The 24,762-nt window shown below is 49.7% G+C and overlaps 1 protein-coding gene across 1 annotated transcript in view; it reads left to right on the top strand.

The window, feature by feature from the left end:
* LOC148218217 (uncharacterized) overlaps window positions 1-24,762 on the top strand; it is a 404,528-nt gene that overhangs the window by 259,271 nt on the left and 120,495 nt on the right. The window contains 1 exon segment of the mRNA XM_088157926.1: window positions 11,212-11,225. Coding sequence (XP_088014052.1) covers window positions 11,212-11,225 — 14 coding nt within the window.

Here is a 24,762-nt window from a genome sequence, read left to right as displayed (position 1 = left end):
GTGCTGGGCCCCATCGGGTGACAGGTACGGCAGCCCCACCTGCCTTGAGGGTTTAGGGTTCCCCGGCCCGTTACCCTGTAGAGCCTGTCCCTGGTGACTGCCTGACAGGGGGACAGTTCCAGGAGCCTCTGGCTCCTCCGTTTGCCAGTGCTGCCATGTCAGCCCCTGAGCGTGCTGCCACGCTCCCTCCCTGCCCCTCAAGATGCCTGCACCCCCGTGGGCTGGCTGGGTGCTGCCAGCGAGGGCCGGTGGGCAGAGGCAGGGCTGACGGCCAGCGCGGGCCCCTGCAGCAGCCCAGGCCACAGCCTGGGGGCCCAGACCCCCCTGACACAGAGCTCTGACCCCACAGAGCTGCTACGGCCATGTGGGGAGTGATCATGTCCTCCACTGGGACTGCGGAGCCGGCGCTGCAGATACTCCTCAATGTGCTGAACGCCTGGCCAGTGGACAGTGTGTACACCTCCGATGGGGACAGCACAGGAGTCTTTGCCCTGGCTGTGAGTTCCTGCAACTGACCTTTGCTTGCCCCTAGGCCACCTCTCCAGCAGCTAGCTCTCTGTCCTCCCCCCAGCTGCATCTCTCTGCCTCAGGCACTGCAATGAAACCTGCCTTAGGGGCAAGGTTCAGGGGCACCAGGCTGGGTGACCCTGCGGTGTCTCCCCCGGCCTCTCCCTGGCATGCTCGGGCCCTGCCACACGGATGTCTTGGCACTAAGTGTTGTCTCTGGCTGTTTCATTTTTTGCAGGCAACCGTGACACTGTGGAGGGTCTTCAACCTGACCTGGTGCCCACCTATAGTGTTGGAGTATTTTCCCCGTCTCTTTCTGTGTCTGCTCTTCCAAGTTTACATCAGCGCACTGGATACGCCAGAGGAGGTTGATACCTTCTGGAAGGGGTGCCAGGAGCAACTGGGCCTTGCCACCAACCCCCAAAGGTGCTCCATCCCAGTCCTCCCAGTGTCCCCATCCCTTCCAAGGCAGGAGCCAGGGCTGCCAGCATGACCTGGGCTTTGCTCTGCACACAGGTTTACAGGTTTGCAGTGCAGACCCTGAAGGTCCTGCTCTGCCGAGTGCAGTGTGAGCGTGTTGTGGTAGCCATGGAAGGCAAGGCTGGCTGGGACACGCTGCTCTGTACTGACACCCACCACTATGCAGTGGGACTCCTGGCCAGGTGAGACCCCCTTCTCCCTGCTGCCCCCGGCACTTGTGCCCAGGGTGCCCCACACAGTTCCCATGGGCAGGGGTGAGAGGGCTTTGTCACAAAGAGACGGACGAGCAGACTGGAAAAGGCTGGCAGAGGAGGGTGCCCGGGAACAGCCGCCTCCCAAAGCGCCCACGGGGTGCTTGGGAAAAGACCAGAGCTCCGTGGGTCACTCCTGGGAGAGCTTTGCCCACCCGGCTCAGGGGCAATGATGCCTTTTCCCCCCACCAGGGAGATGCGCTGTGTCTCCATGATCTGGTGTTGCAGCATCATCTCCTGACTCTTGGAGCTCCTCAGCCAAGACATTTCAGACTGGCAGCTGCCCGCCATGGCGTTCCTTGTGGAGGTGAGACCCATGGGCAGCACAGCTGAGCTGCCTCCCACCTCTCTGCCCTCTCACAGCCGCAGCTGCCTGGGACGGTGCCCGTGCCCTGTGCTGCTGCCTTGGCTCAGGCCTGTGCAGTTCTGAGCTCCTGCCAGCTGGGCACCCCGGTCACTGCTTTGTGCCTTTCAGGTCCTGGACCTCCTGGACATCAAAGAATGGGGTGACAGCCTCCTGGAGATCATGGCAAGGCGCCTGCAGAGCACGTCCAGGGAGATGCGTCGCCTGGTGCTCAGAGGCCTCGTGCAGCTCAGCAAGGACCCCTCGATGGTGAGAAGACAGCAGCGGCTGAAGCTGTGCTGGCAGCGTGGGGCTGGGGAAAGCAGCCCCTTGGGCTTGGCTGGGCTTTGGGAGCTGTGGCAGCTGCTCCCAGCTCTCCTGCGTTGCTGTTCAGCTGCCCGAGTGCTTCAGGACAGGCCTTCGGCCCCTGGGCTCCACGGCAGCAGCAGCAGCAGCGTGGGCTTGCCCTGCCTTGTCTTCTGTGCAGAACATTAGAATGTACAGCCGGACAGAAAGCCTTGTGGACCTGTTGCGGGATGCAGATGAAGACATCGTTGAGATGACCGTCGCGGTGCTCAGCTTTCTGCTCTCGCACAGACACCTCGCAATACCCAGCCCCATCGCCCTGCGGCTGGCTGGCGCGCTCTGGCCACTGCTGGACAACGTAAGGCTCTGTGCCCCCAGCCACGGCCACTGGGTGCTGTCCCCAAGTGTGGGGCCCCGTGGATTTTTGGGCCTGTGCACAGAGGGGTCTGGAGCAGCTGATGAGGAGGGCTTTTGCTTCCTTTCCAACAGGACAACCGCCATGTGCAGCTGCTCTCCATTCGCCTCTTCCAAGAGGTGATGAGGTTGGTAGCGGCCAAGGGTAAAAAGCCCCTCAAGATGCTTGTGAGCAAGAGCCTGCTGCCACTCTTCTTCAACTGCCACCATGAGAACATGCGTGTGGCAGAGGTGAGGACTCCTGGGCGCTGCTGTCCTCCTGGCAGGGGGCTCAGCTGTCTCCCTGCACCCGGGCACCTCATGGGCTCCAGCCTCCTCCTGGCCTTGGCACAGGGAGGCAGCTCCTGTGCCCTGGGCTGCGGTGCCATCTCTGGGTCTCTGCTGCTCTGCAGGCCTCTTGTGAAACGCTGCTTTCTGCACTAAGCTTCCTGAAGAGGAGAGATCTTGAGCACCTGCTGATGGCGGATCAGATGTGGAGGTTTGGCGAGTGCTTGGTAAGAACGCTGCTCCCTTCCCTGGGCTGCCCACGCGGGCTCTTCTCCAGGCTCCTCTGGCCCCAGGGCCGGAGCTGATGGAGCCCCGAGCTCCATCAAGCCCGCGCCTTGCCGGGCCCTCTGCCCCGCTCAGGGCTGTGCGGGCAGGGCAGGCCGGGGCCAAGGGACAGAGCCCGCGCCAACCCTTCCCTCCGTGCCCTGCCGCTCTCTCCAGCTGGCACAGGACAGGAGCCGAGCGGCCGAGCTGCTGCGCCAGGCGCTGCCGTACCTGCGGAGCCCACAGGAGCCCCTGCGAGAGGCGGCCGTCAGGTTTCTTGGTGAGCCACAAGCCCGGCTCCCTCCCCGCCCCGCCGCAGCTCGGCCCCAGCCCCGCCTGCTGCCCCGGCAGCGCCATCCGGGCCGGGGCTCTGGAGCCCCGCCTGCCCTCGGCGCCGCTGCCGCCCTCTCGCAGCCGTGTCCTTGGGCGTCAGGATGCGGCGAGGGCCGGGCCTGAGCCCTGCAGGGGAAGGCGCTGCTGTGGCCGCAGGGCTGGCAGCGCCGCTGCGGGGCAGCTGTGCGGCTGGGGCCGTGACAGGCTCTGTGTTGGCAGGGATGGCCGGGCGGTTCCTGAGAGAGCAGCAGCGAGAGTTGCAGCTCATGTGCAGGGGTGAGTGAGGCCAGCGGGCTGTCAGCGGGGGCTGGCGCTGGCAGCTGCGTTCCCTGCCCCGGCTGGGAGGGCTCTGCTCCCTGCGCGCACGAGGGGCGGCGTGGGCAGAGCACAGAGACCTTCCAGGGGCCTGCGGGAGGGACATTCGTGGCCAGCGCCTTCCAGCTGATCCTTGCTGTCTCCTGCTTCCTCCAGGCCATGGCAAGAGCTGCCGTGTGGGAGGGATGGGGCAGGAGGGTCTCCCCAGGTCCCTGCAGATGCAGGCTCTGACTGTGGCTCTGTTCCTCTCTCTTCCAGCCCTTCAGGACATGACAGATGACACCAGCCCTGCCATCTCATGCCTGGCTCTTCAGACTCTGTACATCAACAGAGCTGTACAGAGCATTCCCTCCTCCCGACTCCAGCAGATGCGAGATGGATTCCGCCGCCTCTGGAAGTCACGGCCTTCCCTGTGTCGTGGGGGCTGGTTGTCCTGCATGAGCACCATGGAGAACTGATCCGGGAGGCTGCGTCTGCTGGGGCCACCTGAGCCTGCAGGGAACACCTCTGCTCTGCAAGCACTTTGTTTCACGCCACTGTAGGATTAGTAAATTGCTGTTGTCATACACAGAGGTCCAGGAGCTTTCTTTTGGTGCCCAGAGTCTTCAGGCCAATGGGGAAGAGGGCAAAAAGGGTGCTTGTGCTCGCCAAGTTGGCCAAGCGTGCGGTGTGGAAGGGAAAGTGGCCAAAAGGCCCTTGGCCTTTGGTGGTTCTGTGGAAGCCTTAAGGCTTCTGACAGAGCGGGCGGGCAGAGGCCGGAGCTGCGGCGGGGATCCCTGAGAGACCGGTCCCTGGAGATGGCCAGCACCCCTCTGCCAGCCTGGAAGCGCCATCTGTGTCCTGCCCGTGTGTTGCTGGCTGGATTGCTGAGGGCTCTGAGGTGCCTCTTGATGCGGCTCCTCTGGAGCTCCTTCAGCAGCCAGGCAGGCCTGGGGGAGGCGTGGAGGGCACGGGAGAGTGGGAGGCCATGAAGGGCTGCGGTGCTGCCAAGGCCTGCCCGGAGAAGGCAGACCCCACTAAAAATTCTGTCCCATCTTTTTTACAAGTCCCCTTAAGGTGCTGAAAGGCAGCAATCAGGTCTCCCTGGAGCCTTCTCTCTTTCATGATGAACATCCCCAGCTTCCCAGCCTGTTTCCAAAGCAGAGAGGCTCCAGCCCTCAGTTCATTTTGTCCCTCCTCTGGACTAGCTCCAACAGGACCATGTCCTTCCTGTGTTGGGACCCAGAGCTGGATGCAGTACTCCAGGTGGGGTCTCATCAGACCAGAGGGGTGGAATCACCTCCTTCAACATTCACTCCTTTGGATGTGTCATTGCTGGCTCATGTCCACCCTCTCATCTAGCAGCACCCACAAGCCCTTCCCGGCAGAGCTGCTCTCCATCCCTTCATCCCCCAGGCTGTGAGATCAGCTGGGCTGGGACTGTGTCACAGCCCTTGGACAGAGCTGCTGGGCAGGATGAGCTCCCTCCCAAAGAACATAGATCCCACTCCCCACAAAATTCCACGCTGGACATGAGGTCACAGCAGGCTCTGGGGTCACAGCAGGCTGAGGTCACAGCAGGCTCTGAGGTCGCAGAGGTGCCAGAGCCCCGTGGTTGCACAGCACCACAGGCACCGAGCAGTCAGGCCTTGAGCACAACTGCTGCGGCAGCAGCGGCGGCGGCGGCAGTGGTGCTGACATTGGGACAGCGGTGTCAGGACAGCGGGGGCAGCAAGAGCTGCGGGACTGGCACAGGGCAAGGCACCATGGCCCTGGCTCTGCGCCTCTTCCTCCTGCTCCTCCTGGCACTGGCCCTGCCTGCCAGGGCTGCCCAGGCAGCTCCGTGGAGAGCACAGGGAGCAGGTGAGCTGGGGGCTTGGCTCCCCTTTTCTGGGACAGCGCTCCCTTCTCCCCAGGAAGCGTTGGGGATGGTTTTCCATAGGGCTTTAGGGAGGCTTTCCTCAGTGGGAGGCAGAGAGCCCACACGGGCCCTGGGCTGGCCCGGTTTTCCCTCCAGAGATGTTGAACAGGGCATGGAGAGAGTGTGCAGAGTGACCAGAGCCAGCCCAGAGCTCCCCAGGCCCCTCTGCAGCTTTGGCCATGTCCATTCACATCTGGTTCCCACAGCCTCACCCTATGCATACACATGAAGTGCAACTGTTTTGCTCTAAGGTCGTCCAAAAGCCAAGAGCCAAGACACAGGAGACCAGAAATCTCTGGAGGCAGCCAAACATCTGGACCAGATGCTAAGTGATCTGGAGAGACACCGTGGTGGGTGCATTTCCTTTCCTTGCACTGCCCAGTTCCCTAAGGCAGAAGGGGATCCCAGCACACCATGGAAATGCTTCTGATCTGTGCTCCCTTCTAGGTGAGGTTCCTGGGAAGGCTTCTCAAGGAAGTTGGGTGGAAGATGATTTGGAACTCTTGGGAGCTTCTGCAGGTAAGTTCTTAACTTCCCCTCACAGCAAAATCGTTAGCAACCTGGCAGGAACCAGGTGACAGAAGCTTGTGTGGCTGTTGAGTTACAGGTGTGTCTGCAGGGAGCACTTTGGCAGCTCCAGGGCTGGATGCTGTGTCCAAATCCAATTCCCATAGCAGGAGTGAGTAGTGTGTACCTGCTGACCCCACAAGCTGAGCACTGCTTTTGTGGAATCCATCCACATGATGTTGAATTACTTTGCTCTAAGATCTACCAACAGGCAAGGCCCAAGAAACAGGAAACAAGAAATCCCTCGAGGCAGGCAAACTGCTGGACCAGATGCTGAGTGATCTGCAGAGACGCCGTGGTGGGTGCATTTCCCTCAGCCTTCTCCTGACACTCAGCAGCCGGGGGCTTTCTCTGCACATCTGGACACGCCGTGCCCGGCACAGCAGGAAGGGATCCATGGCAGCCTCGCTGTCCCAGTGCTGCTGTCACAGCCTGCAGGGCTGTTTCCCAGCCTGGCCTGGCTGCAGCTTCTCCCCAGCCTCTGCAGGAAGGCTTTTGGCATCATCTGACAGGGAGCCCAAAGTGCCCCACAGGCCATGCACATCCTGAGATCCCTGAAATTTCCTGGTCTCAGGGTAGATCAGGAGGGGTGGCTGTTTGGAGGAGGGAGGGCCACGTGGCAACCCCAAGAGCCTGGGCCTTTTCCTGATCCTTATCTATGTCTAGGACAAATATTACTTACTGAAGATGCCCCCTCCCCAATGGGGAATGGTTCCATCTGATCCAGCTGCGCCTCTTCCTTTCTCCAGAGGTGGACCAAAAGGCCTTGGTGAAGGCAGCGCTTCCTGGAGGAAGCAATGGCTCCGTGCCAGCCCCTGGTACACAAAGGGAGGAGATGCCAGGCAGAGCCACAGAAGGTGATTGCTGTGCCAGGCTCAGCCAGGCTGAGCAATCCTGCTGGGATCCCTCCGTGGGAGACACCGCCCAAAACCTGGGAGGGGCTGCAAGGGGTGACCATGGTGGGGAAAGGGCAGAGGGGGAGAGCAGGGCTCCAGTGTGTCCTGACAGGGCCTGGCTCTGTCCCCTTGGGCTGGGGGAGCTGTCACGGGGCAGGGAGGGTCGGGGCTGGCAGTGGCTGCTCAGGGATGGGTTGGGCGCGGCTCCCTGGAAGCAGCGACTGCCCAAGCAGCTGCGCTGGCCCCGGGCTCTCCTCCCGGCCTCCTGGGCTTTGTTGGGTGGCACAGCCTGTGCCAAGGGGTGCCAAGGTGCCTGCAGGCCCCAGCTCTGGGGCAAACAGAGAACGTCCTGGCCGTATGCAGCGAGCTGCCAGCTCAGCAGTGGAGCACAGCACGGGCTCACGCTCCCCATTGCTCCCACAGATGTTATCCCTGAAACAGGAATAGATGCTCAGGATCCAGCGCGCCTTCCAAGAATTGTCTGCTCCCAGGATGTGCGCTGGTCCTGCATGATCGGCACAGTAGTGACAATGTTCACTGTGCCACTTGTCCTGCTCTGCTGCTATTTTGGCATTCGGAAGCTCTATCAGATAGGACGGTAAGTTGCTGATTTTTCTCTGCAGTTTTATTAAAACTCTGCTCATTGCATTGGTAGCCTGGCTCATGGTCATGCTGCTGTGGAGCTGTGGCAAGTCCCTGTTGTCCAAATAACTCTGATAAGGGTTCTGCTGCTGCCCAGTGCTTTAATTGGCCTCTTAATTGCTGGGCCTTGTCCTGGGGAGCCCGCTGGGGCTGCAGCCAGTGCTGGCTCCCACTGAGGCTGCGTGGCCAAGAGCAGCCCCAGGAGCAGCGGCAGAGGCAGAGCAAGTTCACAACAATATTTGGGAATGCATTTCAGGATGGGAATGTGGTTATTTAGCAGCTCATGTAAAGTTTCATGGTAATAATGATATTACAGGATGAGCAAATTTTCTACAATTCAGTGTTTAAACAAATCCAACCCGATGGAGGTTTGGCTTTGGTCTTGAGACTTTGCTCTGTGTGTGAGCCCTGTTCTCGACTGATTTTGGATTCACTTTTGGGTGAAGGCTCATCCCAGCCCTGATCCTTGGCAGCTCTGGGCTCAAAGGGACAGCTGAGGCTGCACTGCACATGACTGGGGTGCAGGGCTCCATTATCAAAGGGCTTTGAGAAGTTTAAATTACTGTATTTTTACTACATGGTTTTGTTTATGAAATTAATCCACTTTTTTTAAACCTAGCTTTAAAAAAATTTCTTTTCTATTGCTTTTACCAGTTATTTGATCTAGTGAATTATGGCATAATTATCCCAAGGTTGAATTAGAAGACTGTAAGTACTAGAAAATGAACTAATTTTTACACTCTTCTGTCTTTCACAGACTTATGCTGGTTTGATGTGACCAACAGAAGAGGTTTTTGCTTGCTTTGAATTCAAACAACGAGCAAAGCTGGAACCTGTTGAAATGAGTCTCTTGACTTCACAGCTAAAGCAAACTGCCAGGGTTCTTTTTTTTCAGCTTTGGGTGGGGATATAAAAATATACCAGCAGCATATACTATAAATAAATATATACTAAATACATAGCAACAAATAGTCCAGTAAAGTAACTGATCTACATGAGGGGTTTGGTGTGTTTGCTCACCAAGCCCTGAGTTCCTCAGAGCTGCAGCTCCCTGCTCTCTGTGCAGACAGAGGCTGGCTATGGGTGACAGTGCTGTGTCTGGCCTGGTGCACACCAGCTCCACACAGGAGCTAAGGGATTATCCTTGCACACTCCATCCTGGAAGAACCGAGTTCATTGATGAATCTGACACAATTTATGGCATGGCAGCAAAAAAAAAAAGGTTAGAATTGATTCCATTCCAAACAGTTTACATTTTGCTGTGTGTAATGCAGATCGGAACTAGAAGTTTCCTATTCATGCACAATTTGCTGTCTGAGAGCCCACAGTCCTCAAAGTCACAGGGCCTTGCAGAGCTGTGTGTGAGATGACTTTAAAAACAAAAACAACCTTTATGTGCAACACCTGTCTTCAAAACTTTACAACCAAATCACAAGCTGATTCCTACTGGTAACTGGAAAAAACCCCAACCAAATAACAAAATGGAAAGTGTGACCCAACAAAACAGGCAAACAAAACAACCAGCAAGAAAAAAATCAAAACCCATATAAAAACCCCCATAAATCCAGAAAAATATAAAAATCAGGTGAAGGAGGCAACGATCAAAGAGCAACAAATGGCCAGAGGAACTACAGAAAGGACAGATAATTACAAATGACAGGTAATCAGTGGCTATGGCACCAAACTAGCCAGGGGGATCTGAGATACAGTTCCCACCCTTCTGAATACAAAATAAACAGAAAATAAATGATGATGATTGTGAAATGGGACTCTGCATGTTTAGCTTTAATATATCCATTGTGTGTAAGTTCTGTTTGCCTTGTTAAGTCACATCCTCTGGCAAAGGTGTTTTTCTGTCCAAAGAAAAACACTGCAGTGGAAGAGGAGGCAAGCCTGGAAAATATTAAAAGCAAGAGCTAACAATAAAGTACTTGTTTTTAATATGTTGGTTGCTGTTTGATCATGGGTTTTTTGTCTGTCTTTGAAAGCAGACCCTTGGATGATAATGCACGTAACAAGTCCTTTTTAACGGGCTGTCTTTGCAAAACACTTGCAAATTTTGAGATGCAAGACAGAAACAGCTGGAAGGGCTTGAAAATGTGTTCCAGGAACTCGTGATATGACAGAGTCTGATTAACACAATTTACTGTCATGAAGTGCGAGATGTAAGTTATCAATAAAATACTCAGAGTGTACTCTAACTTTGGGGTCTGTGACTCGCACTGGTGCTGCTTGGGAACTGTTCCTCCTCCCCTCCTCCCTCATCTCCCTCATCTCCTCTTGGAGGCTCACAATTACAGCAGAGACATGAGCCTGCACTGGGCCATTGATTATACTCTCAAAATTTCGAAGATTGTTGCTTGTTAGCAACAGAACCCACTGTCTCTGTTATTATCAGCATTAATTGTTGCAATGAAGGTGGTGTATTGAGATGGCCCCAGGTTTGCCAGATTCCACAACATCTGCCCTGTGCACCTGACCTTGTCAGGGTCATTGTCATGCTGTCCATCCCTCCCAAAGAGCACCTCCAGCACTGCCACTTCCCTCAGCGGTGGGATCCCTTCCTCAAGGGTCTTCCAGCACATTCTATGGTGGTGCTCCTGCATTCTCTCTCTGTGGACAAACCTCTCTCTCACACTCATTAAAGGCACTCCCAGAAGGAAATGACACCTGGCTCCCTTACAAATACCTGGTCCACACCTGAGTCCTGGGTCAAGAGTCCCAAATTCCTTGCCTCAGGACCATCCAGTTGCACACCTGTACCCATAAGGTCTCACACCTGCAGTAACCAGGTGGTAAAAGCCTCACGGCCTCGTCACTCAATGTCTTTTTGCAGAGTACGGAGACTTTTGTACGACAGGGACGTGGTGATGATCTCAACCTCTGGCTCCCCTGCTGGTTGTGAGGGCCCTCCTTTCTTATCCTTATTTTCTAGGTGCTTTGTTTTCATCTTAGACTTCTTTGTTTCCACAGGGGCGACTATTGCTCTCTGTGAGTGCCCTTGCAGTTCAGCTGGAGCCTGGACAGATGTAATGTCTGTGGGTTCCACTGCTGCACCATCAGAGTCTCCCTCTTTAAGGCAGGGGGAGTTTCTCACCAGCTGGGGAAAGGTACTCCTTCAGCATCTGGCCCATCTCACACATCTCCTTCACTAAAACACCCACCCAATCCGGGTGTTTCATTTCTGAAGTGGGCTGTGGGGCAGGGTCAGTCTCTGCAGCAGCATCCCAATTTCCTGGGGTAGGTATCAGGGTTGTTATCCAAATCAATCTCCCCTTATCTCTGAATGTTAAATAGAACAGGTTTAACAGGCATATCAGCAACGCCAGCCACTGTAAATGCATTAGCATTTAAAGAAGATTTGAACCCTTTGAAGCCTTTGAAAACTGCTGGGGTGGACCTAAACAGTGAACTGGATGAAGGGAAGGGAGAAAATTTCCCATGCTATTTTCCTCACAGTAAGTACCATTATTGAAGTAACCCCAAAAACTCACAGTTAGAGTGCAATAGCTCTGAATCCACGTTGCCATCTTCCAGAGGAAGTTAAAAACCCATGAATTCCTCACCTTATCAACCCACAAAATGAACTGGATAATAGTCACAGCCTTACTGATAGGACCCATGTTCAAATAAGGGCCTGCAAATGGGAGAGATGTAGCTGTGACCACGTGCAGCCCAAACCAGGGTAAGCTGGACAACATGGTGCCACCTAAAACACAAAATCAGGTCACTCAAGAACTGTTATTGCTTTTCCAGCCTTTCCACTCAATGCCCACAGTTTCCACTGTTGGGTGCCAAAATCTGTCCTGGTTTGAATAAAAGACAGGTGTGTGCTAGGGAAAGCAGGGCCTTCCCTTGAAATGGAGAAAGCAAATCCCTCCCTCTGAATTAGTACAATTTTGAAATTAAGGGGCTCTCAGGCCAAGATATGGGGATAGGAATGACAGTTCTTTACTAGTGTATCTAGAAAGGCAAACAGAACAACAACTCTGGAATTAACAAGAAGCAGAACAGGAACCCAGTTCCAGTCCTTCTGGGCCTCAGGCTCTTTTCCCCTGTGCTGCAGTCACCGTCACCGCTGGCAGTGAGCGCTGGCAGATTCCCGGTGGACGGGGCAGATGTGACGATCCCGGCACCTGCAGGGGCTGGGGGTGATGGCAGCTGTGTCCCAGATGGGAAGGGATGGAGGAGAGGCAGGATGCTGGGAAAACAGCAAGCTGAAGCAGGAGGGCGTCCAAGCAGGGCTGCGGGGTCCAAAACAGAGAGGCAGCTCCCGGCGTTGGGATGGTGGGGGGGGGTAGCAATGACCTTTCTGCTCCGAGAGCCAAAAGCGAGCGAGAGCCAGCAACTGCCCCCACCCTCCTTTACCTGCTTCCAATCTCACCGTGTTCCCCCTTTCCCTCCCCCCGCCCTCCGAGAGAAACTCCCCAAAAACCAGGGATGCCCTCCCTGGTGCCAGGACCCAACCATCAGTGCTTCTTAGCATGTCAATGGGAAAAAAATTCCACAGGCAGAGAGGAAAGGAAAAAACAACCCCCAACAGACGCTTATCCAGTTCTTCACTGATTTGAGTTTTATCAGCTGTTGCAGACACTGGGATGATGGTACAATGTTTTAATGTTTGGTAATAATCTAATTTCACAAGTGTTTTTAATTATATCTGTTATCGGAAATGTTTTGGTTTGTTGTATCAGAATTATTCCCAGTTACTGTAAATTTTTGATTTAGTACATGTATTGTTTTGTTTTGAACTTCCCCTCATGTTCATGGCAAGAGTCATGAATGCTGTTTTTAAAACACGGAAGGGGGAATTAGCTCCTAAATTTATATAATTATAAAATTTTTTTTGCAATATTTATGCCAAAAAAAAGTAAAATTTTTTTTGTAAGGCTCTTCAATTGAATGTACAATGACAAAGTCAAATCAATTCATTAACTTAAGGAGAAGGTATGCATGTGTTTTTATCACCTGTTTATTCAGCCAAACATCAGTTGCCTCCAAGAAAATGAGGCCCAGTGAGAAGAAAAAGAACCTAATCACCATGCAGCCTTCGTGGCCAGAACAAAACCAGAAGCAGGACTGCCAAGACATGGCTGTGTCTGGAAATTTACAGGCAAATTGCCAACAAAAGCCTTGTGTCATCATCATGGTATAGTGTTCCTACTAACCTTCTTCAGTTATTCCCTGTTCCAGGATCCAAGAGCACATTCAGTGATGTCAAAGATCAACATTTCCAGCTAATGGACTATTTGGACTTTAAAACAATGGTCATTTATTCCCATTTGCCTAGGAGACATTGGACATAATTCTTTTGTTTTCTCATGCTGTGAAACCCTGTGTCAATGACATGATAGAATTTGCTAAGTTTTGTTGATTGTAATCTGTCTTTTATGTATCTTATCCCATATCTAACAGATAACCAGTGATAACCTTAATGAGATAACACCCTCACAAGAGAGAGCTATTTTATCATCAGAACATATGAGCCTTCTTTGAACAATGAAAAAGGGTGAGAGGTTGCAGTCTGGTAGACAAATTATAAAAGGAAGGCTTCATAAAATCAGGTCTTGCTCTCTGCTAATTAATAGCTAGCCTGTCACTTCTTCTATGTGCAGCTAAGTAACTTGCTTGTTCCCATGTGAAAACAATCTTAAACCTGAAAACAATTAACACAAAGAGCTATTCTGGTAAGAGAACCATTTGCACCTGCAAGAAATAAGAAATCTGTCCTGCTGGGGACAAGGACGTTCATTCCCTTCCAGGAGCCCAATGCCCGGCTGGGGCTCCAGGGCAGGGGGTCCTTGAGCAGCTGCCCCAGAACCTCCGCCAGGGTCTCCCAGCGCAGCCGGAGCCGCTCGGCCTGGGGTCCCCAAAGGCCTCAGCGAGCCCCAAGTCCCTGCCAGGAACCCTCAACTCCCTCCAAGCCAGCATCCCCCACAGCCCCTGCAAGTTCCCCCCATGGCACCGGCCGTGGCTGTGTCCCCACATGTCACTGGCCATGTCCCACCATGTCCTCACCCATGGCTGTGTCCCCACCATGTTTCCATCCCTGTCACTGTCCCCCACATCTCCATCCATGCCTGTGTCCCCCCATGTCCCCACGAATGGCCACGTCCCCCTCCATGTCCATGTGTCCCCATGTCACTCTCCAGGTCTGTGTCCCACCATGTCTTTGTCCCCCCATGTCCCCACCCATGTCTCATTTCAGTGTCTTTATTTTCACCCCAGTGTTGGATGTTTTAAAGAGATGAAGAGAAATGAAAAGCAAATCCAGGCCAAAAGAAAACTATTTCCATGTCTCTGCGAGCTGAGGATTAACGTGCTTGGGAGGGAGGGAAGAACATTTTTTGGAGGAGTTTCCCCCCAACTGTCTCCAAAATCTTGGTCTTTGCCCCAGTCCATCACCATTTGGCTGCGGAGGACACCCTTGGACAATAGGAAATCAAAATCCTGGAATCACTGAGGTTAAATGTAGTAGTTTTGGTTTATTAATTTGAATTTTTTTTTGTGAGGTAGGATTAGGAGGAAGACAAAAAGCAGGCTTTACTTTAAATGGTATAACGATAAATTTTATTACTAGAAACCATAAGAAAAATCCCTTAGAATAAAACTTGAGACTACTTTTTTCTTCCATACATTTTTTTAACACTAAACACGTACAAAAACAACTCAGTTAGTTTAACATCTTTAAAATAGTTTTTTACTCATTTACATGAAAGAGGAGACTTTTATTCAGTCTATGGAGATTTTTCACAAGAAAACGGATTCTTCTTGTTTTGATGTTACAGTGATTAGCTTCCCAGGAGAATGGAAATCTGATTACTATCTAAAAAGACTTTATTCAGACTAACAGTTTTTCTCATAACTTTTATTGAGGACCATATTAACTTATGCGGCACAGTTTAAGGATTATAACACTTTAAACAAAAGCTTATTTACTTTTGCGAAAAGAAGTTTTTTCCTTTTTCTTTTTGTTGGCGGGAACACCAGGGGTTTTCTTATTATTTAAACCTAGGAGACTACTGCAATTTTAACATTTGTTTGCTTTAATGTTATTGCTTTTGTTTATATGTACAGGTAGAAGAGTCATACTCACTTCAAAATATTAAAATATTTTTACATCTTTTAAAGGAAACAAGAGCTTTTCCCCCATAGTTTAAAAAGAGAGAAATGTTAGCGCATGACTTTTCTCGTTTCTTTATTTCGGATTTGACTTTTCTTTTTGTTTGATTTCGGTGCTTTTATATTGTTTCTATGTGTATCACTATTTTGGTGGGTTTGGGTTTTTTGGTTTTGTTTTTTTGTGTGTGTGTGTGTGTGGGTTTTTTGTTTTTTTTTGTTTTTTTGGGGTTTTTTGTTGTGGTTGTTTTTGTTCGTTTGTTTTTCTTTGGTTTTTGTGTTTTTGGGGTTTTTTTGGATCATCCAACACCAATCCTCCCATGGGGGATGGAGCTGGAGCAGAGCACGAAGCTCTTCCCACACTCGGGGCAGTCACAGGGCTTCCCTTAGTGGCGCCTCCGTTGGTGTTGGGTCAAGTGAGAGTTCTGTGAGAAGCTCTTCCCACACTCAGGACACTCGTAGGGCCTCTCCCCAGTGTGGATGCGCCGGTGCCTGATGAGGTTGGAGTTGTGCTTGAAGCCCTTCCTGCAGTCGGGGCAGCGGAAGGGCCTCTCCTCGGTGTGAATCTGCTCATGTACAAGGAGATTGGAGCTGGTGTGAAACCTCTTCCCACACTTGGGACACTCATAGGGCCTCTCCCCAGTGTGGATGCGCTGGTGCCTTCTCAGGGCAGAGCTCCACCCAAAGCTCTTCCCACATTCCAAGCAGGCGTAGGGCCGTTCCCCTGTGTGGACCACCTGGTGCTGGATCAGGCTGGAGCTGTAGTTGAAACACTTCCCACATTCCCCACACTTGTAGGGCTTCTCCCCAGTGTGGATCCTCTGGTGTAGGATCAGCTGGGACCTGTAGCTGAAACCCTTCCCACATTCCAAGCACTTGTGGGGCTTCTCCCCTCCACGAGGCTTCTCCACCAGCTCTGAGCTCTGCCTGGATCTCCGGCCGCCTTCCCGGCTCAGGGAGGGTCTTTCCTCCTCGCAGCTCCCTGGGCTGGGTTTGCAGCCCCTCCTCGTGAGAGATCTCTGGGGCTTTTCTGCCTCTTCCATTCCCACACACCTGGGGAATGAAAATTCCTGGTTTAGGGGGAAATAACAAGAAAAGAGCTCCATAAATTAGATGTTCCTCCTCGCCCAAGTTCATCTCTGGAAGTCATTGAGCATCTTGTGTCTGTAAGAACCTCCCAAACACCAAGATTCCTGCCCAAAATCCTCCAAACTTTAAGACACGGATCAAAAACTCCCCAAATATCAAGATTCAGCCAAAATCCCTCCAGACTTGTGCTGGTTTGAAAGCAAAACCAGTGAAAGACTCCAAGGCAGAAATACAATTTGATAGGAAAAAAGAGAAGAGAAATAAAATACATGCAATAGTAGAAAAGAAAACAACTGACAGAATCAGAATACAACCTGACACCCCGCTAGTTTTGATGGTGGTAGCAGTCCAGATGAAGGGGTCTTGTAGTAGTGATGCTGTAGAAAGGTCTGGTAGCTCTTGTCCTCTGGAAACCAGTGGGTAAGGGCTGCCTTGGTGTTCCAAATCTCAGATTTTATCTAGGTAGGAAAGGCTTGGCTCCTCCCCCTGGCTGGAGCATCTCCCAATGGGATGATGGAATTTTATCAGTCATGCAGTGGCACTCAATGGCCCATTAACAGAAGATATCTTCCTGGAGGAAGGATGGGTTGTGGAAAAGATAAAGAACACTGCCCCACCTGGTTTTATCAGATGGCCCATTAGCAGAGGATATCTCCCACAGAGATAAGGATCACTGCTCCACCTGTTTTTTTCCACCACTCTTTGTTCTTTTGTTTCTTCCTCTGATTGGTGACTTCATGTTTGCTGCTGATTTCCTCTCCCTTTTGAAGATGAAAATGGTAAAAGTGTCTTGGACCTGCCTTGCTGGATATTGTGAAGAGGAACAGTCATCTACTGCAAGTGGAAGTGTCACAGGTGGAGCAGAGTTCTGTGAGTGCTGTATCAAACCAGACCTCATCAGACCTGCCAGAACAACTGGTCCATGCTGCCCTTCACTGCTCTGCCTGTTTCCCACTGTTTCATGCCAGAGTAATTTAACTGCTGTTAATTGGGTGTGTGTTTCACTCCAGCCAGTCCAGCAGAACCAGCAGAAAGCAGCCCCAGAATGAATGGGGCTCTGCAGAGGAGCCCCAGACTATTCATCAGCCTGCCCGCAGAACTGGCTCCAACCCTGAACCCTTGTGAGCACACTCTGAAGAAGACACACTTCTGATATTTCTGAGGCACTTATGACCGAGGCACTGCACGTGCTTGTTCAGGTAATAATCCCAAAGTTCTTTCTGTCAGGAAAATTAATCGACAAACACCAGAGTTTTATGTCCAAAAAGGAGACAGAGGAGTCCTTTTTGCTTTATTCGAATAAAGGGAGAGGCCATGGGTCTCCCTTGGGATCTCTCAAACTTTTGGAGGACGCAGCCTCCTTTTTATCCTATTTTCCCAGCTGCATTTCCGTCTCTCTTTTCCCCATTGGCGAAGGTACTTGAGAGGCACAGACTTCCCAGAACGCCTGATACCTGAAATTCCCCTCTAATGTATAACCCTCCCTTTTAATTTTTAATTCTTACAGAATTCATAGTTTTCCCTCCGTTGCTTCTTTCATCTTTCAATATCCAATTTCATTTATCAGCAGCCCTACAGTTTGTTTGTAAAGGCAAATATCTCTTTCCATTCATCAGTCAGTGGAATCCATCCCATTGTTTCTTTTATCTCTCAGTGCTAGCCTTATCTACAGGCAGATCCAGAGCTCATTTGTAAAGACAAATTCAACATTCCTCTCAATCAAAATCCAATTTTTACTGAGCACTACATGTGCTTATATACCAATTACAGGAAGGCTGTAATATTTTCCTGCAATCACATAGAGAAACCTTACATAGACAAACTCTCACATAGACAAACTTTACATTTGGACTTAGTAAAATCTTATTTCCCATAACCCAGACTTGATCCAGTCCTCCTGCAGTCAGGTCTCTGTTTGCTCTTGCCAGGCATCCTCGTTGTCAGGCTGCATTTGCTGATTCAATCTGCAGTACTCTCAGTCTCATTTGCATTACCCATATCCACACCTCCCCCGTTTCTTTTAACTAAAAATACACTCTTAAGCGATTTTTCTATTAAATTCTTATCACACTGTAAAATACAAGGAATAACTACTACAATGCATAATATGATGCCTAATACATACAAACCTATTTGAACTAAATTGCTAACCCAGCCAGTGAGTCCCCAGTGCCCTAAGAGCCAGTTCAGCCAGTCGTACCCATTATCTACCCGAAGTTTATTCACACCTTCTTTCAGGGCTTGAATGCTGGCATAGATGGGCTGGGAGTGGTCAGAAAGGTTAAGGCAACACATCCCATCGAATTCCTCAGCCACAGGTCCCTGTGCTAAAAGCAAAAAGTCTATTGCTGCTCTATTTTGCAGAGTAGCATGTCTAACACAGTCAACCTCAGTTCAAAGTCCTGTTCCTGGGTGTCCTCCTTCCATGGTGGTATTACAGGTGGGTCTTCAGGTGCTGCAGTTAAAGGCGAATCCTCCAGTGCTGCATTCAGGGGTTCTCGAAATGGCTTCACATTATTTGCAGGGATCCACTTGGAACCATTCTCTGTAAGGATACATGAAAAACCTCGACCCCAGGTGATCAAAGGATAAGGCCCCAATATTTTACCGGATTCTGGATCTTTTATTAAAACAGGGGGCCTTTCCTTATGTTGCAATTGTGAATTACAATTAAAATGTCAAACAGTTGGTGGATTGGGGTCCATAAAAGAGCAATTCAAAAAGTTAAAAACATAAAGAGCTTTCTGCAGTCTCTCGGCAGGGGTGCCATCTCCAGTTCCCACTTTCTGTAGTATAAGAGAGAGCCATGAGCTCATTCAATGCTAGATTGGCCTGTTGGGGAATGAGGGATACCTGCTTTGTGACTAATTCCCCATAGAGCAAAAAAGGCAGCAGCTCGATGGGAAGTATCAGCTGGGCCGTTGTCGGTCTTCACCTCAGAAGGTGCACCCAGAGTTGCAAAAGCAGCAGTAAAGTGTCTGCAGACATCTTTAGCTGTTTCCCCTGAATGGACTGATGGAAAAAGAGCGCCAGAAAAGGCGTCAATGGAGGAATGAATGTATTTTAAACGGCCAAACTCAGCAAAATGGGTAACATCTCTTTGCCAGATTTGAAGGCTTTAAAGCCCTCGGGGATTAACACCTCCTGCAATAGAAGGAAAATAACACCTTTGACAGTCAGGACAAACAGTGATAATTACTGAAGCTTGGGCTTTAGTAATGCCAAAGTTCTGAAGCAAAGCAGCAGCATTCTGGAGAAAAAATGAATGACTCAGTTTAGCTTGGTCCATCTTCTGTACAGAATTTAGTACATGCATTGCTAAAAGATCAGCCTGCCTGTTCCCTTCAGCCAAAAATCCAGGAAGGTCTGTGTATGATTGAATATTCATAACAAAATAAGATGTTCTATTTTCTAAAGAAAAACCAAGAAGCTGTAACCAATAAAAGAGTTGTGAAAATTCAACCTCTTTCAAAACTGATGCTTCAGCTGTCATCACAATTCCTGCAACATAAGCTGAATCTGCTACCAAATTAAAGGGATCAGAAAATTTTTTTAAAACTCTAACAAGAGCAGCTAGTTCAACAATTTGGGGAGACCCCTCAACTGTGGACACATCTGATTTCCGAGCACCAGGTGAGGGATCTCTTCCATACCACCACTGATTTATGAGAGCACCAGAACCATCTGTAAATACTGTTAAAGCTTTAAGTGGGACTTCACTTCTCTTTGGTTTTTCTATCAGTTGGAATAAAGGGGTTAAAAGCTTATGTTTTGGTGGGTGTACTGAAATTTGCCCGCTGAATTCAGCAAAGGCCATCTGGATAGCCTCAGATTCCTGAAATATCCAATCCAAATTAAAGGTGGTAATAGGCGTGTAAATAGTGGAAAAATCCACTCCTGCCAGGAAAGTTAGTCTCTGTAGGCCTTTAACAATCAGCTGTGCCATCATTCCATGTTGGGTACTGATGGCTTTGGTTGCTTGGTGTGGCCAAAAAATCCATTCAATGATAAACAAAGGGTCTGGTTCATCTGAGTCCCATTGAAGTATCAAAGCATGAGGCTGTTTAGCTGTGCCAGAATTATGAAAAGAAGTGCACATAGTGCAGCTTGCCGTTTTGCTAAGCTCTGCCCTGCAGGGCTTGATGAGTTTGTGAATTGAGTCTTCTAGGTGATAAAAGGTCTGAGTCTCCTTTTAGCAGTTCAAACAAAGGACTCAGCTCTGCATTTGTGTAAGAGCCAGAAATGAGGGATGTGGGGCTCCAGGTGGCTCTTTCAAATGCTGTTTATTGTATCCAGATGATGCAGCAATTCACGGGTCATGGAGCCTTTTCAGCCACAGCTGTAGGTTTGTCTGAAGCATCTCTAGTTCTGGTTACAATGCCTTCTATACCTTTCATTACAGAGCATCTCAATACATGACACCCAATCGATACCTTTACTCTTACCTATAGCCTGTCCTTAGTACTGACATAACCATATTCATGTTACTATTGTCCAATCACAAAAGGTTACTATGTTACAGTTTAAGCTAGAAGTTCTTTTTCAGTTTTCTTGCAGTGGAAAATTCTGAGATATTTTCTCTACTTGAAACATTGGCTTTCTTGTTTGTCTGTGAAAATCTTTTTGCTTGGTAAAAACTTTTTTCCAAAATCTTTTGTTTGAGGTGGTTTATCCTTTGCTCTAAATCATAAAAGCCCCTTCCAACTCACTTGCTCTTTGCCTTCTAGTTACCCAGTCAGACTGGTTCAGCAATTCTTCCCTTCTACATCAAAATTTGCTATGATTTGTATTCCTTCTTCAGATTCTACATTCAAAGACCTTTCTGTTATACATACATAACTGTGAGACCTTCCTGTCAAATCCTTATCCTTTCCAACACCTGTCGCTTCTCACAAGTCAACTATTACATTTTTTAAAGATTTCATAAACCTTTAAAATGTTAAAAGTGAGCGTCGTTTCTCACACCCTGCAATACCGGGGTAGGAGGTGCAGCTGGAAGGAGAGAGGAGTGGGGGAAAGCTGGTTTGAAGGGTCTTCATTTACTTCTCATTATCCTGCTCTGAGTTTTTGGAGTTTTCTGCCAGAAATCTCTCTTGTCCACTCATCCCATGGGGTTTGGGGCAGTTTTCCCATTCTGGGGAAAATCAAAGCCATGCAATGATGATCTTAATTAGGGGGTAGGAGAAGTGAGGCTCCAGGGATTCCCGCTGAGCCAGAGCCACCGAAAACACAGGGCTGGGAAAGGCGTGCCGGGAGCTGCGGAGAACTTTGTTTGTGTTTCCAGGCCAATGGCGGCTCGGGCCCGGGCCCGTTCCAGGGCTGTTCCTCATCTCCGCCTTTGCCCTCCCACAGCCCGGGGGGCCCTGAGAGCGCGGGCCGAGGCTGGGCCGTGTGCAGAGCCCGGCCCTCGCTGCCATTGGCTGATTGTGCCAATGTCACTCCTGGTTGTCGCGCGCTGATTGGGCAGAGCAGCAAAGGCGCCATTGTGGCAGCGTCAGTGCTGGCCCGGCAGTGGCGGCAGCGGCCGGAGCCCGGGGAGGCGGCGGCGGAGCTCGGAGGCGGCCCCAGCGCAGGTGGGAGCCGCGCTCGGTTGTGCGGGGGCTCGGGGCTCGCTGCGGGCCTCGGGGGCGGCAGGGGGCTCTGGCGGGTTGGTTGTGCCGGTGCCGGCCCGTGTTGGCGCTGGGCTGAGGGCGCTGCGGGAGCGGCTGCCCGCGGTCTCCTTCCCGCTGGGGCCTCGGCAGGAGCCGGTGCCGGAGCAGCGCTGGCTCGTCCCGGTTGCTGTGGGTGGCACAGAGGTGTCTGCCCTGTGCCCGGGGCTGTGCGGGAAAATTCCCGTGGCCAGAGGTTTGTGTGCCCGCAGGAGACAGAGGAGTCCTGTAAAAGTGACTTTATTGATGAACAAAAGGAAAAGCCATGCGGCATTTGCCATGCGGTCTCTAAAGCGCCGCCTCCTTTTTATCCTCATTTTCCCGTCTGCACCTCCCTCTCCCCTTCCCTACTGGCTGAGGTACTTGGAGGGTTCAGACTTCCCGATCCGCCTGCTGCATGTCCCCCTTAATATGCACCCCTACTACGATATTAACCTTACTGTTTTCAATCCCTCCTTCTCTCATTTTCTCAAGAATTGCCTTTACTAACTTTTAATTTCCATCGACTCAATCTCTTTTCCTGCATCCTGTTTGACGCAAGGTGTCGTGCATGGTAAAAAGCTGAGAGTTGCTGCAGCACGTCAGAGGAGCAGCAGCATTCGTTTAAGCCATGGTCTGCCAGGGAACCCCGAAAACGTGTCCCATTCCCATCCTTTCCCTCTTTGGACTGGTACATGAGCTACTTTCATATTTCTTTTGTTATCTGTTTCACCACTTTTCGGTTGTCATCTATTTGCAAACAGCAGTTTGAGTAATTTAATTTTCCACAAAGTCCGGCTCCTTCTTTTAATAGATAATCTGATCCCATCCCGTGGTGAAATGTCTCGTTCCTAATGTCAGTGGATTGGTCGTCAGGAAGTTCAGGAGCTGGAGCTGTCTGGTTGGTTATTATTTCAAGGACAGTTTTTAAGCTAATTATGGCACTCAAATTATGGATGGATTCTCTATATCTTGATATGAATTCGTTAGGGTTTCCAAGGGCTACTCTATGATGTTGTAGGATGTGTTCTGGTGTCTCTTCATCTCTTTCCTATTTTTTGGTTGCTCCCTCCAGCCGGGGAACAATCCATTGACCACTTTTTTCTAATTAAATCATGAAATACTTGGATTCCAAACTGATTTCTCTGGGCAAGCAAACACAGTTCTGATGTACCCTATATAACCTAGACAGTGACAGCACATGTTGGAGTGAGGAGAGGGATGATTTCCCCCCGCTTTTTTTCATGAATTTTTCCCAACATTCTGCGTTTGCTGTTTCCCTTTGCAGCTTAACCAATTTCTGTTGCAGTCAGATATCCTCACTATGGGCTCTGCCTTTAGTTGTGCAAATTCCATCTATGCAAGCAGGCAGAGCTTGGGGTGAGGGACAGAGGGAATCAGCCCAATTCCTCCCCCAGGCATGAAGATCATCCTGGTTCATTGTGCACACCTTGCCCTAGCAGTGTTAATTTGCATTTCTAAAGCTCCTGTCCCGGCTCTGCCTGGAACCGATGCTTCTGTTACAGAGCAGCCCTTAGGTGATGCACAGGTGCACCCCCACAATCTGCTTTTATTTTTCTCTTTTTTTTTAACGATTTTGTATTAGCTGTTTATGCGTTAAAGCCTCACCATTAATACTCTTCTAGTTTTTCAAAATGCAACCTAAAGGTGAGCATAGAAAAACCCATTCCGAAATTCTGCCATCATTAAGAGCCACCCAGAGATATGTACAAAATATTCCAATGCAATCAAGTTTTTTCTAGTTCTCCTAAGAGTAAAAATTGATTGTCACACCTCTAGTCCAAACCTAACTGACAATATAAGAGAAGGATTGTTATGCAGAATTTTTCTAATGGTGCAATCTTGTTACTGAAAATGCAGGGAAAATCAAAAACTCTCCAAAAATACCTTTAGTGTTAGAGAGTCAAGGCATTACTTGACTGTGATCAGGGTGTGCAACAGAAATAATTTCATCCACACATAGCCCGGGTGTGCGGAGAAAATCATTGCATGAGATGTGAGTTTTACTAGATTTTTCCTTAACTTTTTACAGTCTGAACCCATTGTAATCCATTGGTTTAGTGTTTATTGCTTCCAGGTTGTGTAGTTCTTAGTGTTTGGTTTCCTAATGCACTCAGATTTCTCCTCTTCTGATGTTAATTAGATCCACATTCCTGGATTTCCTTCTCAGTCTTTTCCAGACCAGTTGCCTCCTGCTATTCCCGGGGCAGTGTCTGGGGTGGGTGTTCCTTGATGTTTGCTGATGTTTCGTTGATGTTTTGTTGAATGTTGTTATCTTTGTTGGTATCTTTTGGGCTATTCCCAGTCTGTTGAGATGTTAAACTCATCTCTGTTGAGTGGTGCAACATCCCTTAAAAAAAGCGTTTTAAAATTTCTTTCCTGAGAGAAAGGCAAACCCAGCCTGACTAGTACAATGGAATGTAAAAAAAATTTTAGAGTTGGTATACTTTTCAACAATGGAATCGCAGGCAGCCCAGTGTGTGAGTGTAATTGAGAGGCAGAGTCCTGGGTGGATGCTGTGAACAGCAAAGTGCCAAGGCAGGCTCTGTGCCAGCCCAGCTTCCTGTGGCAGAGATTTCACAAGAGACAGGATTCTGGCCACAGACTGCTTGAAATATACATCCCTTATCTCCAGCCCGCACTAGGTGGAGAATTCCCAGGGTAAGGAATTGCAAAGATCAATTCCAAGGGAGAGAATTGAATATCTGCCCTGGCTCTGGCCAAAGGTTATAATGGCCGGATGCTTGGCCTTCAGCCAAGGGCACACACTGACTCAGAAAACACTTCCTAAATGCAGCAACATGTTGCATATTCATAGACCTTCCTGCATTATTCTGAATCATTCCCCTCCAACCTGTAAATCATTATTTTTTCCTTTCCTGGGGTTTTGGTGTCCCATAATTCCAAGAATGTGAAGAATTTCCTGATTATCTTTATTGCCATTCTCCAAGTTTGTTACATGAACATAAGATTATGACATTATACTGCAACAAAAATATATTTATCACACAACTAATTTTAACTTTTGTTTATTTATGTATATTTATTTGTATTTATAAGTTTTGTTAATTGCAGAACTAAGAGAAACTATGTTCATACAACAGTATTTTCCAGCATATGGCATTCATTTTAATATTTGCAAAAACTCAATAATATAATGTACACTTATAACACACATAGAATTCAAATTTCTTTTTCTCAGTCTGGAGGAGACATAGCTAGTGGTCCAATCATTTTGTTATTTTTCATTTTCTCAGGTTTTTTTCCTTTTCTCCTGTCCATACCACAACACTGAGGATATTTGAGTTTAAAAAGTCATACAATGTTGTGGCTAGAGCAGAGAATCTTCAATCCAGGTCCTGCAATTTCCTATTAATCCTCAGAATTCTTACAGCTGCTTTTTAGTCCTGGATTACTTCTG

This window comes from Sturnus vulgaris, unplaced genomic scaffold (assembly GCF_052056855.1).
Source record: "Sturnus vulgaris isolate bStuVul1 unplaced genomic scaffold, bStuVul1.hap1 Scaffold_194, whole genome shotgun sequence".
In the NCBI taxonomy this organism is placed as follows: Eukaryota; Metazoa; Chordata; class Aves; order Passeriformes; family Sturnidae; genus Sturnus; species Sturnus vulgaris.
Note: the sequence above shows the minus strand (reverse complement) of the source record. Positions and strands in the feature narration are given on the sequence as shown.